Source organism: Rosa chinensis, chromosome 4 (genome assembly GCF_002994745.2).
Source record: "Rosa chinensis cultivar Old Blush chromosome 4, RchiOBHm-V2, whole genome shotgun sequence".
Lineage (NCBI taxonomy): Eukaryota > Viridiplantae > Streptophyta > Magnoliopsida > Rosales > Rosaceae > Rosa > Rosa chinensis.
Genome location: NC_037091.1, coordinates 66,808,681 through 66,829,921, shown reverse-complemented (window position 1 = coordinate 66,829,921; position 21,241 = coordinate 66,808,681). Strand labels below are relative to the sequence as shown.

Here is a 21,241-nt window from a genome sequence, read left to right as displayed (position 1 = left end):
TGAAGACTTGGATTCCGACTAATCTCTCACCTCTATATATAGGTCAGACACTCAGCAAGTTCATAATCTATTTATTGACAAAACGGAAAAGGGAATATTGATGATATTAAAAATTAAAATGGTTTTGGTGGGAGACTCCTATCAGCCAAGAAGTGTTCTAAGAGGAGGAGAGCCTGCCTTGGTGCAAAAACTGGAACTTCATGACCTGCGCCTCTAATTGTCACAAACATAAGACCGTCGTATGCAACTGTCCATCCGCCAACCTACCAATATCACAGAGATTCATCAGTCTAATCAGTTTGTGACGCCATAAATGTGCAAATAATAAGAGGTAGTTGCTAGGACTCAGATGGAGGAAGGCCAAGGGTGAGTAAGTCGGTACCTGTTTGCTATTGTACCAAGGAGTCCAATCTTGCTTGATCTTCAATCCGAGTTTCTTCAACGCATATCTGGTTGATGTCACTGGAACTCTGCCATCAGTATCACCACTGCAGGTACATATATTCAGTACATGTATGTCAGCTAGAACAACTTCGATCATTCAAGTGAAAGAAGTAAATATATGTGACTATACATACCTATAAACCCAGACGCGGAGACCACCTTCTACAAGCTTTCGAATCACAGGAAGAACTGATGGTGGTGCATCCTTCCAGAAGGTGATGTTATCACTGCAGTGAATCCACGGATAGGAAATGCCGGTGACATTGGCATGCAGAGCCTTTTGGACTTCTGGATTGTTCAAGTACAAATAAGTGTAATCTGATGCACAAGGGTCATACCCTTCTGGTCTTTTGCCCCGTCCTTCCTAAATATACATATATAGCAGCAATTATTCAATTCGTAAACTCAACTGTTAATATATTCAAGGTAGCCAGTCATGGTACTGTGACTCACAGCTCTAGAAAACAAAGCGGGAGCTCCTTCAATGGCGCGGAAGTGTTGCTGATTGGTGGGGACAGACAGAGTTTTATTATCATTGACACAAATGGGAGTGTACAAGCTGTACATGTCTATGATTTTGTACACCTCAAAGTACTCATCCATCAGCTTATTGCACTCTTTGGATACGTTTTGCTCACTGAAGTTGCATTCCCTCCTAATGTCACTGTACAGCCGATCAGAAATCACCGCGTGATCCCACGCATAATCAATCAATCCTTTCTGATCTGATTCCTCGTCTATTGCTGCATTACCAATCTGCACGCATTGATCGCAGTACATGTTAATTATACGATCGAGCATATGTAAGATACTATATTGATGCAAGCAATTGATATATCTAGCTTGAATATTCCCTTGAATGATAAAAATGAGCAAGCAACTTCACCCACCATGAATCCCTTGAAGTTTATATAGTTCTCCTTGGATGCTTTTTTGTTACGGTCGAAAATGAGCTCAGACAGTTGTGGAACATAGTGCCCTGTAATCAGATTCCGCACATAGAAACACATGACTAAGGATTGGTACGTAGTAGACTATAGTTAATCAAAGTTGCATAACCGACCAAAAAAACACAAACGAATGTCTTGAATTGATGAAGAGTTTGTTGTAGCTGGTACGTCAAGGTACCTGCATAGCTTTCTCCAGTGATATAGAAGTCATGGGACTTGAACTGTGGAAACCTTTTAAACCAGTTGATGAGAAAATTGTATGAATCGTCAGCTGACATTTCAAATAATATAGCTCATCAATCAGTCACAACTATCTAGTATATTCAGACTAGACTACATATCAGATCGAATATTCAAATTACGTACCTGTAATGGTGTCCCCTAGTTCCTTGATATCATTGGTAGTATTGGTGTAAGAAAATCCGACACCCACAGGAGACTCCAAAAACAATAAATTGGCAGCTGCTCGAAAATGAAAAATACATATAGAGTGAGCTTAGTCTATATATCCATCATCATATGACAAACTCAAGGCATATATATAATGGGATCCCAGTCAGAATTGGAAAGACCAGTTAAAGTTCTAAATCGAATAACAGGAATGAGCAGCATACCATTGTTCCAGGTGTAAGGGTTGTACTTGAGCTTAGGTTTGGCGCCGTTTTGAGGGAAGAAAGGGCCTACCTCCTCTGCTGCTCCATACCCAATTGAGGAACATCCTGGACCTGAAAACCACACTGGATTAGTTGGGTAATTGACTTTTCCACTAAGCCCAAACTAAATGGGCCATTTTGTTCCTATATCCTAGCTTAGGTTGGGCCCGCAACCGGTTGAAAAGCACCAAACCAGATCAAAAATATGCATCTCTTCAATAATATAGGTTTATTTTCAATGATTTTTCTTTGAAAAAAAAATTTATTTAAATGATAATTAATAGGGGAATTATTAACAAGACAGAGAATAAGTCAAAAAAATGATTTATATAATTAATCACATTTCGGTTGAAATTATTATATTGCTTAGCTGTTGAAACCATTATTCAAGGATGCCATTGTTGATTTGTTGTAGGGTTTGACAGCTTCTTCTATTGAAGTTACACCTATACATGCATTTATAATATTCACTACTAGGTGACGTCCTCTAACATATATTTCATCTCATGCATGATATCTTGACTCTATCACATGAATTTTACGATGTATTCATATACACGCATATATTTCTATATATTGAATCTGGATCAAGCATATACAAGAACAAGTAGAGACCATACAAATGTCTGTGCTTGGTAGCTAGTAACAGCTAGAATGATTGTAATGTATGATCATGACAGGTTGAAGTATTGCATGTGTTAACTACTACTGTTCGGGGGACCATATATACATACGCAATACATGATCAATGAAATGCAAGTTGCAAAGCATATGCATAGAATTAATGAAGAAATTAAGGTCCTCTATTACGAAAATTGTTCGAATAATTAATATTAATGTTGAACAGATGATAGGGACGAGTAATCGATGGACTGATCGAGAGTCAGGGAGAGCAGTAGTGGATTGGATTGGATTGAATCGAATCGAATTGAGACAGGTAGGTACCTCCATTGAGCCAAAGGACGAGTGGTTTTTTGTGAGGGCTTTTGACTGCTTCAAAGAACCAGTAGAAGAGGGCTCTTCCGTGAGTTTCGTTGACGGTTACGTAGCCTGCGTATTGGTCGAACTTCACAGGAGGCTGACCCGGCAGTCCGATCACTCTGTCTGCTTTCTGTACCTCAACATCATAATCTGATGTCCATGATGATCTTGCTCCAGTTTGCGTAGGGACTGATGCTGCTACGCACAAAGTAATAACCAGAAGAGACCGAACAAGACCAAGTTTCAGAGCCATTTATCTTAAAGATCAGAATCAGACCACTCACTGGCGTCTAGTATAGTCCAGCTTAGATATAAATAGAGAAAGAGAGACAGATATAGAATCAGAAGGTTGGAATATATGGTGGTCCAAATTTGAATAAAAACTGAGGGACCGAATATTAAACTTAGCAAGTCGACTCCACGGATAAGAGTGAAAATGAATGAATGAATAAGCGAGAGACGGAGAATGAATGCATGTCCGTCCGTGTGATCGGTTTATATATAGGAAATCATCATGACGCAGATCACAATACTCGCTTGTTTTCCTATTATTGCCTTTTCACACCCAACTAAAAGGAAGACTTTATTTCTTCTAATTATGTGTATTTATTGAATTATATCTTTTGAATCTCTTTTCAGAAAACTCGGCATTTACTTCTTGAATCTACTCGGCTCAGGACCGAATATTTATTGCCCACCAACTGTTGTGATTTGGGTACCACCCACCAATGACGATGCCCACCTAAGTCTTTATCCGGGGCTTGGGCCGTTCTTTGTGTGATTTCATCATTCCATGTCTTTTTCTGTTCCTGTCAAATACCACTTGTATAAAAGTAGACGACACTTCAGTTTTACTTGTATCTTTTCTTAATTGACATGAGAAACAGCAACAGCTAGGCTAGCTGTGGCTCCTTTAATTTGGAAGTACGCTTGCTTGAGACTTTTAGAGAGTATAAGCTAGTCCTAAGCCGAGGGTCAAGGTATTGTATCCATTCATTCATTTTGACATATTCTATCGGATATATCAAGATTGTTGCTTCCACCGGAACCAAAGGGTAGTAACCGATCTTTATAAGCATAATTTGACTTTTTGACTGATAAATCTGCAACGATTTTTTTTTTTTTTTTGGTGATAAATCTGCAACGATTTGAAGTATACAAAAGCCACACATGCATAAACACGCGAGAAAGGGGAACTGCTTGACCTAAGATGTACTTTTTACATGCGCGAAATCTAAGTTAAAGGCAATAATAATGTCATATCCAAATTAAAAGGCAGAAGGATCAAAACGTAGAACGCCAATGCATTGCTAGATAGCTAGCTAGCTAGATATGATGAAAGTTGATCGATTAGACAAAAATAAGATGAGAGGGAGAGATCTGCGGTTGGCTGGTGGCTCAGTCAATTAATTGCTTTGATTTTTGAATTATCTGAGGGTGACAAAAATGTAAACAATATGATACAAGCAATCCAAGCTTGACCAAAGTGATCCACATTACATTGCATCAACATCACATGTTTACATTACATTGCATCAACATCACATATTTACATTACATTGCATCAACATCACATACTGGTATGTATAAATCGTAATCCTATTAATTGACTGGGTTAGTTGATGGTAGCAATTTTGGATTTTAATTCCTACCTTATTCAAAATCAATCATTAACATATTTAGCTATCCCAAATTCCCAATATTGCATTGCTTGAAATAATGAGGTATTAAATGTAAATAATATTAATTTGTTTGCCAAAAATGGTTATAGACCCCTCAAAACAGCTTAATAGTTAATACCATATATAGTAGCAACCAGGCAGCTATCACGTCCCAAAATGAGAGAGAGCTCGAGAGAGAGAGAGAGACTCCCTCAAACTCTCAATCTCACCGTCAAAAAAGTCAACCACAGCTCAACCCAAACACTCAATAGGCCAAATACTGTAAAAAAAACAAATACTAGGGTTCAAGGAATGAAATACAAATGAATTGGCCACCTTGTTATGAGGCTTCCATACGTATCCATCTATATTACACCAAAATCCAAGCACATTATTCAATACATAGTACGTAACTACATACACATGCAGCCCACGATGCCATGACAATACATGGTTCCAATTAACAATAGTTACAAACTTAGAATACCCATAATTGTAACGACGTAGTCTCTATTCTTGTTATCCCTGTTGATCAATCCAAAGTTCCAAACACTAATTCTAAAATGTACATGAAAAAAAGAACATATATCACTGCTCTAAGAAAGAATTCGCTGACTCAAAGAAACCAAGGCCGTGCCGTGACAAAGTGAGGCCTAAGGCAAAATTTAGAGAGAACTTACTAATAATTTTTCTATTGAAAAAAATATGTCAGAAAAGCAAAGTTTAAACTAAAACATAACAGATTATATAAACAAAATAAAAAGTAACAATGCTAATAAAAAATAATAGAATCTTATTTTTTAACCACAAAATTTTGGACTTTAGGCCTTGACAGTTTGTTACAATTTTATCAACTGTCTGAATTCTGATTACGAAATTAGAGCAGATGATGAAATTCATAATTGAGTAAGAGGAAGAGAAAGATTGTTTCTATGTGTCTATGAGAGTCTGTCAATGGCCTAAATAGACATAAAAGGAAGAAATGTTACCATTTGCCTTTGAAAGAATCAAAGGAGAATCAAAAATTCATGCTTCAACAACCAACGTTTCATTTTTGCCTAAATTGGTGAAAGTGAGAGCAAAACTTTTGGTTATCTTCTTTTCTAATCCCAAAGTGATGGAGAAAGAGGAAAGCTTGGGTGTTTATCTTTCAAATACAAAAGAAAAGGAGAAAATTTTGAGGTCTCATGGAGTCACGGGTTTGATTTCATCAGCCACGGCGTCGTCTTCTACAAACTGTAGTTCTGTGTCTTTTTTCTTTTAATATTTTTTATAACATAGTGTGTGTGTGTGTGTGTGTGTATATATATATATATATATATATGCATTTTGAGATGGAGGCCTTGAGATGGAGGCCTTCTCCAAACTGAGGCCCAAGGCCAATGCCGTGGTCAAGGGACGGCTCTGAAAGAAACCAAAACCATTCACTGTCAAATACTTTATTCTGTTGCGTCTGAAAATGGAAACTTTACTGATTTCCCTAAATACGATAGATGCCACAAGCAAAATTTCTCTTCCGGTGTTCCACATAACTCAAATTCCACGTGCTAACCTAATATGCAGCTATTCTTTTCAACTTAAAAGTCTCACGGTCACAATGAACCATGAATATAATACAGATAACATAAATACCAAACTTTTTAACGAAGCTTAGCTCCACCTTCTTCGGTCTTCCTCCTCATTGACTGGACTATACCACTCTGGCCGACGCTTAGAGTTGCTCAACCTGTAGTTCAAAAGCACTTCTTCATCACAAAGTGCCCTTGTAGCTACCATAACAAGGGTCTTCAAAACAGGAACATCTGATCCGCTATTTCTTGAACTCCCAAGTTTCAACCAAAAGCTCCCAAATTTCTTCATCTTCACTTCTTCTGCGTTTCCAAAAACTACATTCGGAATATAAACTCTCATTTCCTTTTCGGTTAATGGGAAGTCATAAGGGCAAATCATTACATTCGGCTCCACACCCTTTGCAGGGTGGTTGGCAAAATGAGCCAAAGCTAAAGGGTTCCTCCGCTCTATAATGTCGCCACTCTTTCCCAGTCGCCTGCCATCCAAGGGCTTACTTAGGAGCTTCAAGAGCCGATCTGAACCTTTCTCATCTCCTTGCATATTAGGTCTGATCTCTGGTACTGTTAACCCATCCCAGAAATCACGTGTTTCACCCCCAGAACCCCAAGGTTTGGCATTGATCACAGTTCCATCATACCTTGTGATCAGATATGAGTTCTGTGCATCAACTCTTGGATATCCAGGAATGTAACGGTAATATGCTGGGGAGTATATTACACCAGGGTACACAGCCACCACAGCACCAACATCACATTCACCATTTAAAAATAAACCTTGGCCTGCTTCCTTATGGGGTATCTGAGAAGGTTTGATATCGAGAGTGTAGCCAATGAGATCTTTCAATTTTTGAGATACATCAGCGCGTTCTAATGGCCTTGTCTCAGGCACATCTGTGCTGAAAAATAATAACTCATCAGTCTTTAACAAAATAAATAATTGAAACCAGAAAGCTTCAACAATCAGTATAGCAAAAGGCATAGTTTTGTTTTGATTGACATGCAGAGGCTTTCTTCTCCAGGTAAAGTATGATGAGGACATCATCAAATCTTGGGATCATAATTGTAGAGAATGATTAAAGAGAATCATCAGCCTCGGGTGCATAATTGTATGAGAATGCTTTGAGCATTTAAAGAGCCATTAGCTGAAGCTCATTTGCAGGCAAAGTTTTAGTAGGAAGGATGAAAACAACATTGCTCCATACAAGTGGTTAATATAACAGTAGTCATTTATCCTTATATGAGAATAAACTTAACTGGAAATTCACAAAATGTTGAATGTAAGAAAGTCGAAAGTATTTCAAAACTACGAAGATAACTGAAGATCCTAATATGGCTCTCTGAGCCCCACCACTTACACCCAAGAGGCCAAGAGTGTCCAGATGCAAGTTTAAGCTCATAATCAAACTCGGGATAACAGTTTACTGAGAGCTGATGAAAAAGGTTGCAAAGAAAAACTCACCAGGATGTTTATCTCCTGGTCTGTTCCTGCCAATAGCTAAACTAAGTCCACTTCGTTGAGGAGTAGCATTTGATTGTTTAGGTGATTCAGTGACCTCATTTGTGCTCTTTACATCAGGTAGAAGAAGTTCATCCATAGACATGCAGAAGCTTTTAATTTGAAGATGAATGTTTTCTTGGACTTGTTTCTGTTGATCATCAACAGAGGCTCTATTAGCCATGTCAATAATCTCGTCCACATCTGCCTCATCAGCGTCCTTTCCCAAGCGATTGTAGCTGGATATACAAGTCTTCCATAATTAACATTCATGATATTTAACACAAGAGATAATGCAGCATGCAAACTATATAAATGAGAATGCTAACACCAATTCACATGCAGGAGCATTTTGGAAGTTAATATAAAGAACATATCTGATATATTTGAACAACAAATTGTTCTGTGCTTTAAAACTATTTGAAATCTAAGATTAATATTTTGAAACAAGAGAAAAAGGACTCAATGGTGCAAAAGTTTATAGTGGTGGTTCAAGTCATCAAGTGTTATGCTTAAGCATTTGAACTTTAGTATTATGCTGACTTCCTTCTTAAGACACAATTAGTTAGTGAATTAGTTAGAACATGGGAATGAGGAGCAGCAAAATGTGGTATAGATAAAGAGAGATAGATCTATTGGGCATGGCTGCTAATCCTGTGCAGCATGCAATGAAAATAAAGAACTGAACTGGTGAGAAACTAGCAACTCTTTCAGGGGTAAACATTTAATTTTGTTTTGTTATGAAGGATTGTAATTACATTATTTCCCTATTGAAATACAAGCAGCGTAAAATTATATCAAGCAACTTGATGGTCAGACTCTGTACTAATAACCGTTTGGTCCAAGATTTGCACATGAGTAATAAATAATGTATTAACTCGATATACATGCAGTTAGCTTTGGGATTGGACAATAGGTTCATATTGAAAGATGGTAATGTGACACCAACCTGGTATATAGGAAAAGGCGGTTAATATCTGCCTCAAATTGTAGTTTCCTAGGATTCTTGGCAAGCATAGGGGAATTTTTCGCAAGAACTTTGACAGCCTGGAAGGTAAAATGATCAGAAACAATAGCGTGTCGGGAAGGGCACACAAGACAAACAAGCATCTATTCCACATATATAGCACAGCACAAGGAGATGTATAATTCCCCTTCCTTGACTTATGAAAGCATTTGTATGATACATTCACAGATAAACCCAGCAACCACAACTACTATGTCATCATTTTGCAAAGATTTACGAGATCAGATGGTATTCATATGTAAGCTTAAGAAAGAACACGCACTAAATATTCAACTATGTCAAGATTATCGAGATGAGATACAATCTATCTGAAACTCAAGCACATTTTCTGCAGTTCATTAAATCACTCATTGCATCCCAACTGTGCAATTGATATAATTTCTTCAACAGTTGAGTGGGGTTCATTAAGATTTAAGAACTAGTCACTGAAATTCCTAATCCATTGTTGGTTTGTTTCCAGAGCTAAGCCGTAAAAAGCTATTCATGTGAATTTCATAGTTCCCAGCTAGTATGCATCATCTGAAAGCTTGTTAACAAAGTTGGCTAAATTCCTTATACCCTGTTGAATGGATGCAGATATCTCATACTAATACCGAGATCACTGAAACATAAATCCTGAATCAATCCTCAGTTGAGAATATTGCAGAGGCGGAACAGGGTGGGTAAAAATGAATGATAAGGAAGGAAAAGGAATTACCTCCTGAAACTTGTTGAACAGAAAAGCCATTTTGCCCAATGGGACTTCGCTGCGCTACTCGCTACTCGCTACTCTAACCCAAAACTCACTGCTCTGCTGCCCCTGCCTCCTTCCCAATTAAGCTTCATGTGAATTCCAACTCCCCTACCCCTTTTGGTCTGTCAGCTCCCCCATTCCCATTTGGGCCACGAAATGTACAGAAAAACCAATTGGGCTGCTCCGCTACATTGATTCTACCTAGGGCCTTCCTTCCCATTATTGAGCAGATGGGCCACCAACTCGATGACCGTCAATTACTACTGTAACAAAACTCAATATTACGGCTCTTGATATATATTACAACTCGATATAGTTTTGAGTCTCGTTCCGATTGTGTTCATGCCAAGTAACTAAGCTTGTATCAATGTTAAAGATCAATAACTTTTTTGTTTTGTTTTTTTTTTGTCAAGTAAAGATCAATAACTTGAACAGTGAAGTATTTTGCTCACAAAATTGGTGAACAATTCATATATTTTTGAGAAACGTCTCAAATATATACGTACAACTTTGTTATCATATATTATAATTTCTATATATAATATTATTTATCCAACAACTTTGTTTGTTTGGAATGAGATGATTTTCTGTTGTGATAATCAAATAGTTTAGGATTTAGGTATTCCAAACAAACAAAATTCTACTCATTTTACGGCATTTCTTTTAGACTACTTATTTTAAAATAAATTTAATATTTAGTTAATTTTAGGCTAAAATTCTACTCAAACATAATGCTTAAACAAAAGTTAAATTTAACTTTTGCTAAATTCTCTAGCTATATTTAGCTAGAGATGGAGAGAATTTAACTAAAACCTAAATTTAGTTTGGGATTTAGGTATTCTGCTGGAGCATAACTCAATAGCTAACTAGTTATATAAGGCATGCTCACCTAAAGGACAGTTTTTATGGAAATGTGAGGGGACAAGTGAATCTGACGGCTGAAAATAAATACACAGTTTTAAGTTGTTATAATTTCTGCTTTTATATTTAATACATGTGGTTAAGATGCATTTGTCCCTCACAGTTCCTTAAAAATGTCCATTAGGTGAGCAAATCAGCTAGTTATATTTAACTTTTAGTTACTTTTAGCTAGGAAAATAAGTATCACGGTTGGAGATGCTCTTAATTAGGTTTGAAAATGAGTATCACGGTTGGAGATAGTCATGGGGCCTATACCTACCTAGTCTTTATACTACGTTGTCCTCGTAGGTGTGGTTGACATGTCACCGTAACGCCAAAAGTCGCCCATATTGAAAGTAATCAATAATACGACATTAGCTAGGAAACTTGGCAAACTAAAACATGCAGGACGAGGTACTAGTTGCAGTCGTAGGTTATCCGCCCGCATCCACTTCTCAACCTCCCTCCCACTCAATTTCTACAAATCAAGTAAGAAAACCTCATTTCATTATCACCCACTTCACTACTGCCTTGCTCGTTCAAGTTACAAGACACGATTAGCCTACGTACTATTACCTAAAAATTAATCAACTAACTAATTCCACACTCAACCCCTAAATTAGCAAAACATCGAACAGAGACATTCCCGTTTGGTTTAATGTCCAAGAATTCCCTAAAGTGAAAACATGAAAGCTATATGCATCTACTCACCCAAAGTCACACTAGCTTAGCTTAGCTCCACACATTAAGAAAGAAAGAAGCTTACCCCGTAAGCAATTAAGCGTAGCAATTAGTTATAGTTAGTCGCATTGAAAAAGCATTATGTCCCACAATATGACATTATAACATTTCAGCTCACCAAATCAAAACCGCTCGTCAACTGAGAAGTAATAACATGCACGCCAAGAAAACGCCATATAACACATGATCACCACTCCTCAACCTAACTGTATATCATCTCCTTTCTTCTCCCCTCTCATTCCATTGCCATGATCGTTATCATCATCCATTCATGATGACAATGATCAGCAATCTCACCTCCCTCATCTCCTCCGCTTCTGAAGCTAACCCCGCCGTTGCCGCAAACTTAGTCCCCCGGCAACTCTTTTTCCTCCACGACATCCAAATCTTGGAGCTCTTTGTGGCTCTATGTGTTTTCGTGATAATACACTCCCTGAGGCAAAAGAAGCACCATGGTTTACCCGTTTGGCCTCTGCTCGGAATGTTGCCCTCCATGGCTCTTGTCATCGGATCCCAAACCAACAACCTCTACGAGTGGCTCACACAAGTTCTCTGCCGCCAAAACGGTACCTTCACATTCAGTGGCCCTTGGTTTAGCAGCCTCCACTGCATCATCACTTCCGACCCTCGAAACTTGGAGCACCTTCTCAAGACCAAGTTCTCTATCTTCCCCAAAGGCCCTTATTTCCGTGACACGGTCCGTGATCTCCTCGGAGACGGGATATTCAGCGCTGACGATGAGACATGGCAGCGACAGAGGAAGACGGCCAGCCTCGAGTTCCACTCCGCCAAGTTCCGGCAATTGACTGTAGAATCCTTGTTGGAGCTGGTCCACAGGCGGCTTCTACCCGTATTAGAGGACTCCATCAAAAACTCATTTGCCCCAATCGACCTCCAAGACGTTCTTTTGAGGTTGACGTTTGATAATGTGTGCATGATAGCATTTGGGGTTGACCCCGGTTGCTTGAGACCCGGATTACCCCAAATACCATTTGCTCAGGCGTTTGAGGACGCCACCGAAGCAACGGTGATGCGCTTTGTGACACCAGCGTGTCTGTGGAAGGCCATGAGGTACTTCAACTTGGGGGCAGAGAAGAAGCTCAAGATGTCCATAAAAGGAGTGGATAAGTTCGCAGACGATGTGATTGGGACAAGGAAGAAAGAACTCATGGATACTACTAGTTCCCTTGGTGATCATAAGCAAAGATCGGACCTGTTGACGGTGTTTATGAGGTCGAGAGATGAGAAGGGAGAAGGGTTCACTGACAAGTTCTTAAGGGATATATGCGTCAATTTTATACTGGCAGGGAGAGACACTTCATCAGTGGCGTTAAGCTGGTTCTTCTGGCTGCTTCATATCCATCCGGAGGTGGAACACAATATTCTTCAAGAACTACGCACCATAGTGGATGCAAGATCAACGAATGATAATGTAACCGAACTGGTTTTCTCGGCGGAAGAGATAAAGAAGATGGATTATCTTCAGGCTGCTCTATCAGAAACTCTGAGGTTGTACCCTTCAGTTCCAGTGGATCACAAGGAGGTAACTAATTAGTTAAAATACAATCAGAATAGGTTTCTCCTTAGAATCTTTTATTAATATTCAGTGAACCTATTTTGATAAATTTTTGATCTCTGATCAAGTATCTCAGAGGTCTAAAATCACCATAAAATTCTGAGGGTTTTTGACTACTACTGATAGAGTATACAACATATATCTGATATTTCGTTTTAATACTTTTTTCTTCATCTTATTCAAAACCTCTCTAATTTCCTTTGATATCAAAAGTGTGTTGATACATTGATCTCCAAATATGCTTTCGAAAAATTCAAACCCGACCTCGATAGATCTGCCTAATATGTTAGGCATTGGATATCTCCTTGGGAATTAAACTTTTGTGCATCGGTAACAAATCGTTGTCATAAGGAAGTAAACTGTAAGTAATGGACTAATACATCTCTTCATCAATATTATACGAAACTGATACCTATATTAGGTAGTAGTCTTTAATGAGATTATTGTTTACATAACTCTGTACTTTCGCCCTGTTGCCTCGGGTAGGAAAAAATAGATAGGAAGATCGATAGATGCTAGCGAGCTATGCGGACCTTAACTATAATAAAGTAAGTAAGTAACAATGCTTATTTTGAACTGGATTGGTAGGTTGTTGAAGATGACGTATTTCCAGATGGAACAATACTGAAGAAGGGAACTAAAGTGATCTATGCAATTTACAGCATGGGGCGAATGGAGTCAATATGGGGAAAGGACTGCAGGGAGTACAAGCCGGAGAGATGGTTAAACCCAAAAGATGGCCGGTTCATGAGTGAGTCTGCCTACAAATTCACCGCCTTCAATGGCGGTCCTCGCCTCTGCTTGGGAAAAGATTTTGCTTATTATCAAATGAAATTTGTCGCTGCCTCCATCATCCATCGCTACCATGTGAAGGTGGTCGATAATCACCCCATTGTACCAAAGCTAGCATTGACAATGTACATGAAGCATGGATTGAAAGTCACCCTCAATAGGCGTACGTGATCTAATGCAGCCTCATCACCAGAGCACCAAGGCAGAATAGCTATCAATTAGGGATCTTATTAAGGATCATCTGGTACTGTTAATAATTAAGTTATAGCTTCTTATTTTTTTGTTTGTGTTGTGGTCTTTTATAGATAAATGGTATTACCATAAAATAGAGGGTCGTGTGGATTTTGGAACTTCAAATATTTGAAATAATGGGATTGTGTAAGATATCTAATTGTTCATGTCTGAATCACTCATTGCTATATAGCTAACTCTTCCTCTATTAGGATATCAGTAGGGTTTTCTTCCACACTCCATTCAAAACAAGCCACAATAAGATAAATAACTCAATACTTATAAGAGCCTATAAAAAAAAAAAAAAAAATATTAAAAAAAAGGCTCATAATAGGCTCTGGTTTCGTTTTGTCACTTTGTGGATGGAGTCGAATAAATTGGCTCAATTTGAGTTCTTGGTGGGCCACCTTCACCAATGAACCCATTTTGTTCAAAACTGGTTCTTGATTCTATTTCAGGATAGCTTCCGTACACATTTTTTCATCTTATTTCTCTCTAGCTTTAAAATGCATATAAGACGATCCTTTTTTTTTTGGGTGTAAATATAAGACGATACTTATTGTCAACACCAACTCAATGGTGAGTATTTTGTTGAACATGGATGATGATTTTAGCAAGATGCCTAGATTGAGTTCTCATAGGGAAGCCAGACACTGAACCCTGAGTTCACTATCACTGACTAGGAGAGAAATGGCATTACATATACACCTTAAGCATATCAAATGGGTAATAGGATGCATTGATAGAATCAAGTGCGTATCAAATGCATCATATTTATCATACAACACTCAACAAAGTTTCATCAAACCAGAGAAAAGAAAGGTTGTAGAATGTTTCAAATTTACCTGCACTCCCCATCGGCATGAACTTGTTATGCATTACAGACTTACAGTTGTAGCATAAGGTCACCCCTACGTGTACCCCGCACACATCTTGAAGCAGGATCCATGAGACAATTGAATATTTTTTTAGCATAGTTCCATTGCTCGAGTCCTTTTGGAACTTTAAGAATGCTTCAAAATTTCATCTAGGGAAACATCAGTAAGAAAAGTCACCTCATTCAAGCTCTCCCATCCCACTCTTCATAGAACTCTACAAGAAACTCCTCCATGAACTTGTGCCTTTTCTCAGCTCTCTTCCGTCCAGCCTGAAATCATTGAAACATATTAGAATTCTCCTCTCTTTTTGTTAGGAACTTGACATTTACCACAAATATGTTTATGCTGCAAGTCTTAATGAACAAAGATACATGTTGCATGCAACTGTAAATGAAGAAATTTCTACATCAAGATACCATATTCCTGTCTCAATAACCGTACCTTTGTTTTCATCAGATCCTTTAGCTTGAGAAGCTTCTCATGAAAATGATTAACGGTAGTTTGCTCCTCTTTTTTCATGTACTTTTCCTTGGATAAATCAGATCGTGGCTGAATGTTAGGATCATGTAGCACTCTGTTCCTACTTCCTCCAAAAGTAAAGCAACGAGCAATTCCTGTAACCAAAATACCACTTAAGCTTGTGCAATAGCAATGGTTAAAATCAGCACTTATCAAATCTAAAAGTACCTATAGCACCAATTGCATCAAGCCGATCAGCATCTTGTACAACCCCAAATTCTAGAGGAAGATCACCATTTGTCAGCCCAGCCAGCTCATCTTTAAACCCTGGAGCAGAATTACATATGTAATGGTTGTGTTTCACATCAACTAACTGAATCTTTCACAAAGAGAAAAAAAAAAAAAAACAATTACATCAAGTGGTTCAAGACTACACAATTGTGTCAAGTACTTTTGAAATGATAAAAAAGTTACATGGTGCATCAAAAGGTGCTTGAGACTACTACATATGCAAAAATGGCACAACACCTTGAGATAACAGCAACCAACTCACCCATTCCATTGATGATCTTTATAATCTTTGTTTTCTTGCTCTCCTCTATGCCCGAGTCAATAAGAAAGTGCTCAACAAGTTTGTCCTCCGAAGGATCTCTACATGCCAAAGTAGTTGGTCCAAATCAGCACAAGGGAAGGAAAGGAAGAATAGATGGAAGAAGCAGATAATTTGAAATGCCACGGAAGAAAAGATTCAATCAAGGTAGAACATGCAAGGTAAGATCAATGCAGAAACTCACTCAGGTAAAAAATTGAAAATCAATGCCTGTGGCCAAGAGATACTAAAGCAAAATACAAGTATTTAAGCAAAGAAGAGGAGAATGCAAACCTCAAGTACTTATAATCACCTGCAATCAAAAACCAATGACTAAAATGTTCAGTAAGTAATATAGGATGAGATTATGAGATAAAAACAATGCTGAAAAGATAGAGGAAGAAGAAGCATAAAAGAAAACCATCTAGGACAGAAGTTTGCATAAATGATTTGTATATACATACCTTATCCTTATATGCTGATGAATTTATAAGAAAAGTGCTACAAAAAACTCACGGGCACATATGTTTGCTGAATGTAGCCAAAAGTTTACATTTGGGTTAATGTTTTAAGTGCAGCAGCAGTTTCTGACAAGGTTATGAAGAGAGGCGGCAATATTTATGATTTATGAACAGGTGCAGAGTTGAAGGTTTTGATGTTAACACTGACTGACCTATATCATGGAGGAGTGCAGCAAGTTCTACCTGGCGAGAGATGAAGGGAAATCAGAAAGACAAATAACTTTCGTGTCTAATCGAAATAACAAAACATTATTATAGTCCACCCGATGGAGTTCCAAAACTCAAGTATTTCAATCTGGATAAGAACAAGTCATCTGGAGCAAGTCGAACTTGTAATTTTGAAGTTGAATAAAAGGGAGGGAGGAGTAGCAGCTAGAATTACTATTTGCATGGAGTCGGAGTTGGAGGAGAGGGCTTGTTCTTCGCGAGCAAGAGAGAGTGCGAGGTCTCTGACCCTCCAGACGTGGGCTGGGTCGTGTGATGCGTCATTGCCTTTCATGGATTTTACGACCAACTCCTCCGCCTTTCTCACCGTCTCTTCCCAATTCCAGCTCGCCATCTCTGATTCTCTGGATCGAGCTCCAGCCGCCGTTTGACTCATTTTGAAGATATGCTTTGGGTTGGGTTCGTACGGAATCCGCTCAGGGCAGCCTGTGCCGAAGCCCAAAGGAGGAGATGATGACAATTGCCAAGGCCCAAAGAGATGAAGCTGACTTGGGAATAAGGGTACTTGTAGATAGTTCTGGAGTCTAGAGGAACCCTACCTAGTACGGTAGTACCTACCCTTAAATTCCTGGACTAAATTTCCTGCCACAAACTGTACTCAACTCCCTCAAACATACATCGGCCGACATGAAATTGGCAGCCCCCTAACCTACCATGTACTCATTTATTTACTACTATGGCCCAGTTTGGGATTGCTGTGCTGTGAGAAGAAATACTTCTGATATTGCTGCGAGAAGAAGCACTTCTGATATTGCTGCGAGAAGAAGCAACTGATGTGTTTGGTAAACTGTTTTTAAAAGTGCTGTCTGAACCAAAAGCAATTTCTGAGTGTTTGGTAAATTGTAAGTAAAAAGTGTTTTGGTTTGGTATAATTACCAAAATGGACATAGATGATAAAAGATGCTACTAAAATACATAACTTTGTTTTATAATTATGTAACTATACCAAATTAAATAATTTCTCATGTATTGTCCTTGAACACTAGTTTATATTATCAATTCATCACTTTTATCTCAATATGTATATTAATTCTACAAATTATATAAACAATTTTAGTTTTTTGTAATTTGTTGCTTATATATTGCTTGGATCAAATAAAAGATTACATTAAACCCTTAAATATTATACAAATGAGTTGAGAATATTACACAAAACATTCCCCCACCATGGTCAACGGGAAACATTACACAAAATGTATTAAAGTCAATACAACTTTGCAACTAAATGCTAAGTAGATGCATTCATTAGACTTTGTGTAATTGTATTTCTTAAAATCTCCATTTCTTGTCTTCCCGGACCATCTTCTTCATACGCATTGTCCGAGCTTGAACATGAACACCATCAATAGCGCCAATACAATCCTACAAATTATTTGTCCGAGCTTCTTCAATTTTAGGGCCTTCATTCTGGTTCAACTCTTCTTCCAACTCAGCCTGAACATAAATGCATTGCTTAAAAAACTGGGAAAGATAGCTGAAATTTCAAGTAAGAATAATCAGGACCTATATACATATACCAAAGTTCCTTTTAACTCAGCTAGTGAGGCCTCCAGGCGCTTTCACCAATCGGGTTTCATCATCCTTGATTCAGCCAGTACATTTCCTGTAAGAAAATCAAGAACAGATAAGTAGCAAAACTTTCATATTGCAATCAGAGTAAGGATTTGAGTCAAAGAACTTTAGCTCCAACAATATACAATCTACTAGGTAATTGTACATTTAAATATTGACATACAATCTACTAGGTAATTGTACATTTAAATATTGACCGATTAGAACAGCAATGAATCAAGCAATCAAGGCAGTTTAATTCCACACTAACAACAGTGCACCTAATAATAGCCATATCCACATTCCTCAATCCTCAAGAGTATATGTTATGGGCCTGTAGCCTTCTGTGCATTGCAAGACAGCAAAGTTTCACCCACAGAAGATTGCAGAGGATACACATTTATATACAATGCCAACTTAATATTGCCATCGGTTGCATGATAATAATGTTAACCATACCTGTTACTTGAGGTCATAAGGATCAGCTCCTTTCCCCTTCATGTCTGCTCTTTTCGCAGCCTCTCTCACAACCTCTTTCTCATAAGAATCAAACTCCTTAACGAGGCGTTTACAAGTCCCAGTCTTGATTTTCAAATTCCTTATAGTTGCCATATCACCTATCAAAACAAACCACTTTCTTGAGAGAAATAAAAACCACAGAACTCAAACTTATCGCAAATGGGTTTTCTTTTCCATCAATACCAAGTGCATAGCAAAGATTCTCATTCGAGAACGAAACTCCAAACCAAACTACATCTTTCGGTTTGCAACGAAGAAATTTGTAGTGAATCATCATCTATCGTGAATCATCATCTGTCTTATAAACAGTTACCACATTTTATAGCATATTACAAGTTCTATAACATATCATCATGTTATGAAACCGATTAGCAGAGGCCACTCATCATCAACCCAATGCAATTCTAACCAGTTTAAATTTGCAAAATTATATCTTACTTTCACTCCAAATTCGTTTGGCTATTGAAGAGCCTAAACCAAATAACTTTTATACTCATTCGCTGAACTTGGGTAAAATATTAGAAGCTAAAATGGGATATGGATATCGACTTGAACAGCAGAGCAGAGATATCAGTGGATCGTGAAACTAAGCGAGTTAAGATCTGAGATACAAGTAAGAATTACCTGAGAGTTCTGAAATGGGGATGCGTTACCGGCCTCTATCGCGTCCTCCGTCGATTCGCTGAATCAATTCACCACTTTCGGCTCAATTTGTTGCTGAGTTTGAGAGAGAGAGAGAGAGAGAGAGAGAGAGAGAGAGAGAGAGAGAGAGAGAGAGAGAGAGAGAGAGAGAGAGAGACAGAGACAGAGAGAGAGACAGAGAGAGACAGAGAGAGACAGAGAGAGAGAGAGAGAGACATAGACAGAGACAGAGACAGAGACAGAGAGGCAGTGACAGAGAAAAAAAAGGTACGCTTTGAAGATGTCGGAGCACAGAGCGATCTCTCGAGCTGGGAAGAGAAGTTGACGGCAGAGGACGCTGGGAAGAGAGAAAGGAGATGCTAAAAGTAACCCTCTTGGCTCAATGTAATTGTTAGAAACGAATGAGGACATAATTGGTGATTTCATAAATTTCATTAAAAAAACACTATTCACTCCGTGTTTTCCACAGAAGCAGAATCCAAAAGCTAGGCTTGGGTTGCTTCTCACTTTTAGCTTCCGTGAGAATCTATTTGGACCAAAAGCAGCTTCTAGACAATTTACCAAACACCATGCCATAACCCCAAAAGCAAAAGCAACTCTAAAAGCAGGTCCAAAATCAATCCCAAACTGGGCCTATGTCTAGCTAGCTGCATGTTATCCCCAATCTATCTGTCCATCTATGTAGAATACTGCATGTAGATCATGCCCCCTTTCTTAACTCAGTTAAAAAACTTCTTTAAAGTTCAATAATATTCATTAATTCTCAAGGGATTAGCATTCGTCTACCAAAATTCATTGCATCCATCATTTCAAAGACTATCTCTGCAAGTCTGCAACGATGATAAAATAAATCCACAGTTTTGATAATAATTTCATTTTTTGTTGAATCATTTACTGATTTAACATATATATATAGAAAGCCGTTCGAGAGCGGACGTCCGCAACTCAGAAAAAGTGCGGACGTCGCTCCTCCGGTCTCAATCGAGCGGCGACGGCGCGGCGCGCCTTGCCGGAGGGACGCTGGGGGTCGTGCGGAGGGGTCTGCGGTCCGGTGGAGTCGCCGGCGACGGTTCTGCGGTGCTGCACAAAACCTGCAACTGCAGGTGAGGTGGCTGCCCAGAAACCGGCAAGCCCGACCTCCTCCGACCTTGAACGCCGCCCAGAAGAGGTCTGGGACGCCTCCGGCCTCCCTCCGGCCATCCCTGTGCCGCCGCTCCTGATCGGGCCTCTATATATATATATATATATATATATATTATAACCGAACTACTTTTTTTTTTTTTTCTCGCTTGACCAAACAACTTTCAATTTGATTGATTTTGACAAGAAATAATCTTGCACCTACAGTCTAGACAGCAAGCATTCGAATCATAAAATTAATTTCCAATTTAAGCTAAACTTGAGAAGGATTTGAGAATATATAAGGCTAATATTATCTTAAGATAGTCCATTATCTTCATGGCCAAATATAAATTCTCTCAAACTATATATTTTGTAACTGGATCAAATTAAATCTATATAGTTTCATGTGGCAAACTGAAATTGTCACTTTTAGCCAGCTCATGCAATTCACAAACTCCTTTGTTAAATATATTCAGATCGTCAAACAGGGAGAAAAAGATTTTGGAACCTTACTTCATGTTGGTTGCTAAAATAGGAGAATATGAGTTTGATCTTGTCAAATAATCAGGTAGAGCTGAAGAAAAGTTCCAATTGTGGGACGCGTTTTTTCCTAAAGAACTAGTTTGTCCAAAGTTCCATGTGTTCGAGTAGGGAATGAAGTTCACGTTTTGGTTTAGCTACCATTGCTGTTTTTGACAAATCTATAATTGCAGCAAGTACGTAGTTTGTTCGGTCTTAATTTTGAATATCATATCAATTCGGTTAGCAAAATCAAATATTTATGTGAACCGAGTGAAATTGATACCTGTTTTCTACAAACAACACTCATCTTCATGCACATATTTATTAAAAAATTATTCATGAAGAGCTTATGCTTTCTAAAAATAAAATGTCAATTTCAATTCTCTTATGTAATTGAAAGAATCGAGAACTCATTATTAGTTGTTACTAATGATCAAATAGCTTCATCAATAGTCATC

General features: G+C 38.3%; 5 protein-coding genes across 7 annotated transcripts; 1 reads left to right on the top strand and 4 right to left on the bottom strand.

Moving 5' to 3' along the window:
- Positions 1–12: 12 nt before the first annotated feature.
- On the bottom strand, positions 13–3,501 carry LOC112197638 (serine carboxypeptidase-like 34). Its single transcript, XM_024338391.2, has 9 exons — positions 2,993–3,501; positions 2,009–2,119; positions 1,761–1,856; positions 1,573–1,665; positions 1,335–1,423; positions 898–1,200; positions 579–808; positions 383–488; positions 13–263 (listed from the first exon to the last, which is right to left on the bottom strand). The coding sequence occupies exons 1-9, from the start codon at positions 3,279–3,281 to the stop codon at positions 114–116; spliced, it is 1,467 nt and encodes a 488-aa protein (XP_024194159.1). The 5' UTR covers positions 3,282–3,501; the 3' UTR covers positions 13–113.
- A 2,611-nt stretch (positions 3,502–6,112) lies between these two features.
- Positions 6,113–9,635, bottom strand: LOC112195952. 2 transcript variants are annotated; one of them, XM_024336190.2, is made up of 4 exons: positions 9,480–9,635; positions 8,705–8,802; positions 7,720–7,994; positions 6,113–7,151 (listed from the first exon to the last, which is right to left on the bottom strand). In XM_024336190.2, the coding sequence occupies exons 1-4, from the start codon at positions 9,507–9,509 to the stop codon at positions 6,340–6,342; spliced, it is 1,215 nt and encodes a 404-aa protein (XP_024191958.1). In that variant the 5' UTR covers positions 9,510–9,635; the 3' UTR covers positions 6,113–6,339. The 2 variants fall into 2 exon arrangements, with proteins under 2 accessions (XP_024191958.1, XP_040373534.1); XM_040517600.1 differs by lacking the exon at positions 8,705–8,802 and having other exon boundaries at positions 9,480–9,607.
- A 1,644-nt stretch (positions 9,636–11,279) lies between these two features.
- Positions 11,280–13,908, top strand: LOC112198427 (cytochrome P450 86B1). The gene is made up of 2 exons (XM_024339551.2): positions 11,280–12,699; positions 13,321–13,908. Exons 1-2 carry the CDS (start codon positions 11,428–11,430, stop codon positions 13,693–13,695), a joined length of 1,647 nt encoding a protein of 548 aa, XP_024195319.1. The 5' UTR covers positions 11,280–11,427; the 3' UTR covers positions 13,696–13,908.
- Positions 13,909–14,382: 474 nt separating this feature from the next.
- Positions 14,383–16,937, bottom strand: LOC112198428 (uncharacterized protein YpgQ). 2 transcript variants are annotated; one of them, XM_024339552.2, is made up of 8 exons: positions 16,585–16,937; positions 16,355–16,385; positions 15,976–15,994; positions 15,646–15,743; positions 15,321–15,419; positions 15,075–15,247; positions 14,811–14,902; positions 14,383–14,687 (listed from the first exon to the last, which is right to left on the bottom strand). In XM_024339552.2, exons 1-7 carry the CDS (start codon positions 16,801–16,803, stop codon positions 14,816–14,818), a joined length of 726 nt encoding a protein of 241 aa, XP_024195320.1. In that variant the 5' UTR covers positions 16,804–16,937; the 3' UTR covers positions 14,383–14,687; positions 14,811–14,815. The 2 variants fall into 2 exon arrangements, with proteins under 2 accessions (XP_024195320.1, XP_040374505.1); XM_040518571.1 differs by having other exon boundaries at positions 14,383–14,902; positions 16,585–16,932.
- An 852-nt stretch (positions 16,938–17,789) lies between these two features.
- On the bottom strand, positions 17,790–18,590 carry LOC112199814 (tubulin-folding cofactor A). The gene is made up of 2 exons (XM_024340776.1): positions 18,445–18,590; positions 17,790–17,901 (listed from the first exon to the last, which is right to left on the bottom strand). Exons 1-2 carry the CDS (start codon positions 18,588–18,590, stop codon positions 17,790–17,792), a joined length of 258 nt encoding a protein of 85 aa, XP_024196544.1.
- Positions 18,591–21,241: the final 2,651 nt, after the last annotated feature.

Excerpts from the sequence above, each read along its gene's own strand:
- LOC112198427 (XM_024339551.2), top strand. The coding sequence starts at position 11,428 with ATGATGACAATGATCAGCAATCTCACCTCCCTCATCTCCTCCGCTTCT. Across the intron at positions 12,700-13,320 it reads TTCCAGTGGATCACAAGGAG|GTTGTTGAAGATGACGTATT; the intron begins GTAACTAATTAG and ends CTGGATTGGTAG.
- LOC112198428 (XM_024339552.2), bottom strand. The coding sequence starts at position 16,803 with ATGAGTCAAACGGCGGCTGGAGCTCGATCCAGAGAATCAGAGATGGCG. Across the intron at positions 16,386-16,584 it reads ACTCCGACTCCATGCAAATA|GTAGAACTTGCTGCACTCCT; the intron begins GTAATTCTAGCT and ends ATCTCTCGCCAG. Across the intron at positions 15,420-15,645 it reads AAAGATCATCAATGGAATGG|GGTTTAAAGATGAGCTGGCT; the intron begins GTGAGTTGGTTG and ends ATTCTGCTCCAG.
- LOC112195952 (XM_024336190.2), bottom strand. The coding sequence starts at position 9,509 with ATGGCTTTTCTGTTCAACAAGTTTCAGGAG. Across the intron at positions 8,803-9,479 it reads TGTTCAACAAGTTTCAGGAG|GCTGTCAAAGTTCTTGCGAA; the intron begins GTAATTCCTTTT and ends TTTACCTTCCAG. Across the intron at positions 7,995-8,704 it reads CGCCTTTTCCTATATACCAG|CTACAATCGCTTGGGAAAGG; the intron begins GTTGGTGTCACA and ends TTGTATATCCAG.
- LOC112197638 (XM_024338391.2), bottom strand. The coding sequence starts at position 3,281 with ATGGCTCTGAAACTTGGTCTTGTTCGGTCTCTTCTGGTTATTACTTTG. Across the intron at positions 1,424-1,572 it reads CACTGGAGAAAGCTATGCAG|GGCACTATGTTCCACAACTG; the intron begins GTACCTTGACGT and ends ATCTGATTACAG. Across the intron at positions 489-578 it reads CTCCGCGTCTGGGTTTATAG|TGGTGATACTGATGGCAGAG; the intron begins GTATGTATAGTC and ends ATGTACCTGCAG.
- LOC112199814 (XM_024340776.1), bottom strand. The coding sequence starts at position 18,590 with ATGGCAACTATAAGGAATTTGAAAATCAAGACTGGGACTTGTAAACGC. Across the intron at positions 17,902-18,444 it reads GCTGATCCTTATGACCTCAA|CTATCTTTCCCAGTTTTTTA; the intron begins GTAACAGGTATG and ends TTGAAATTTCAG.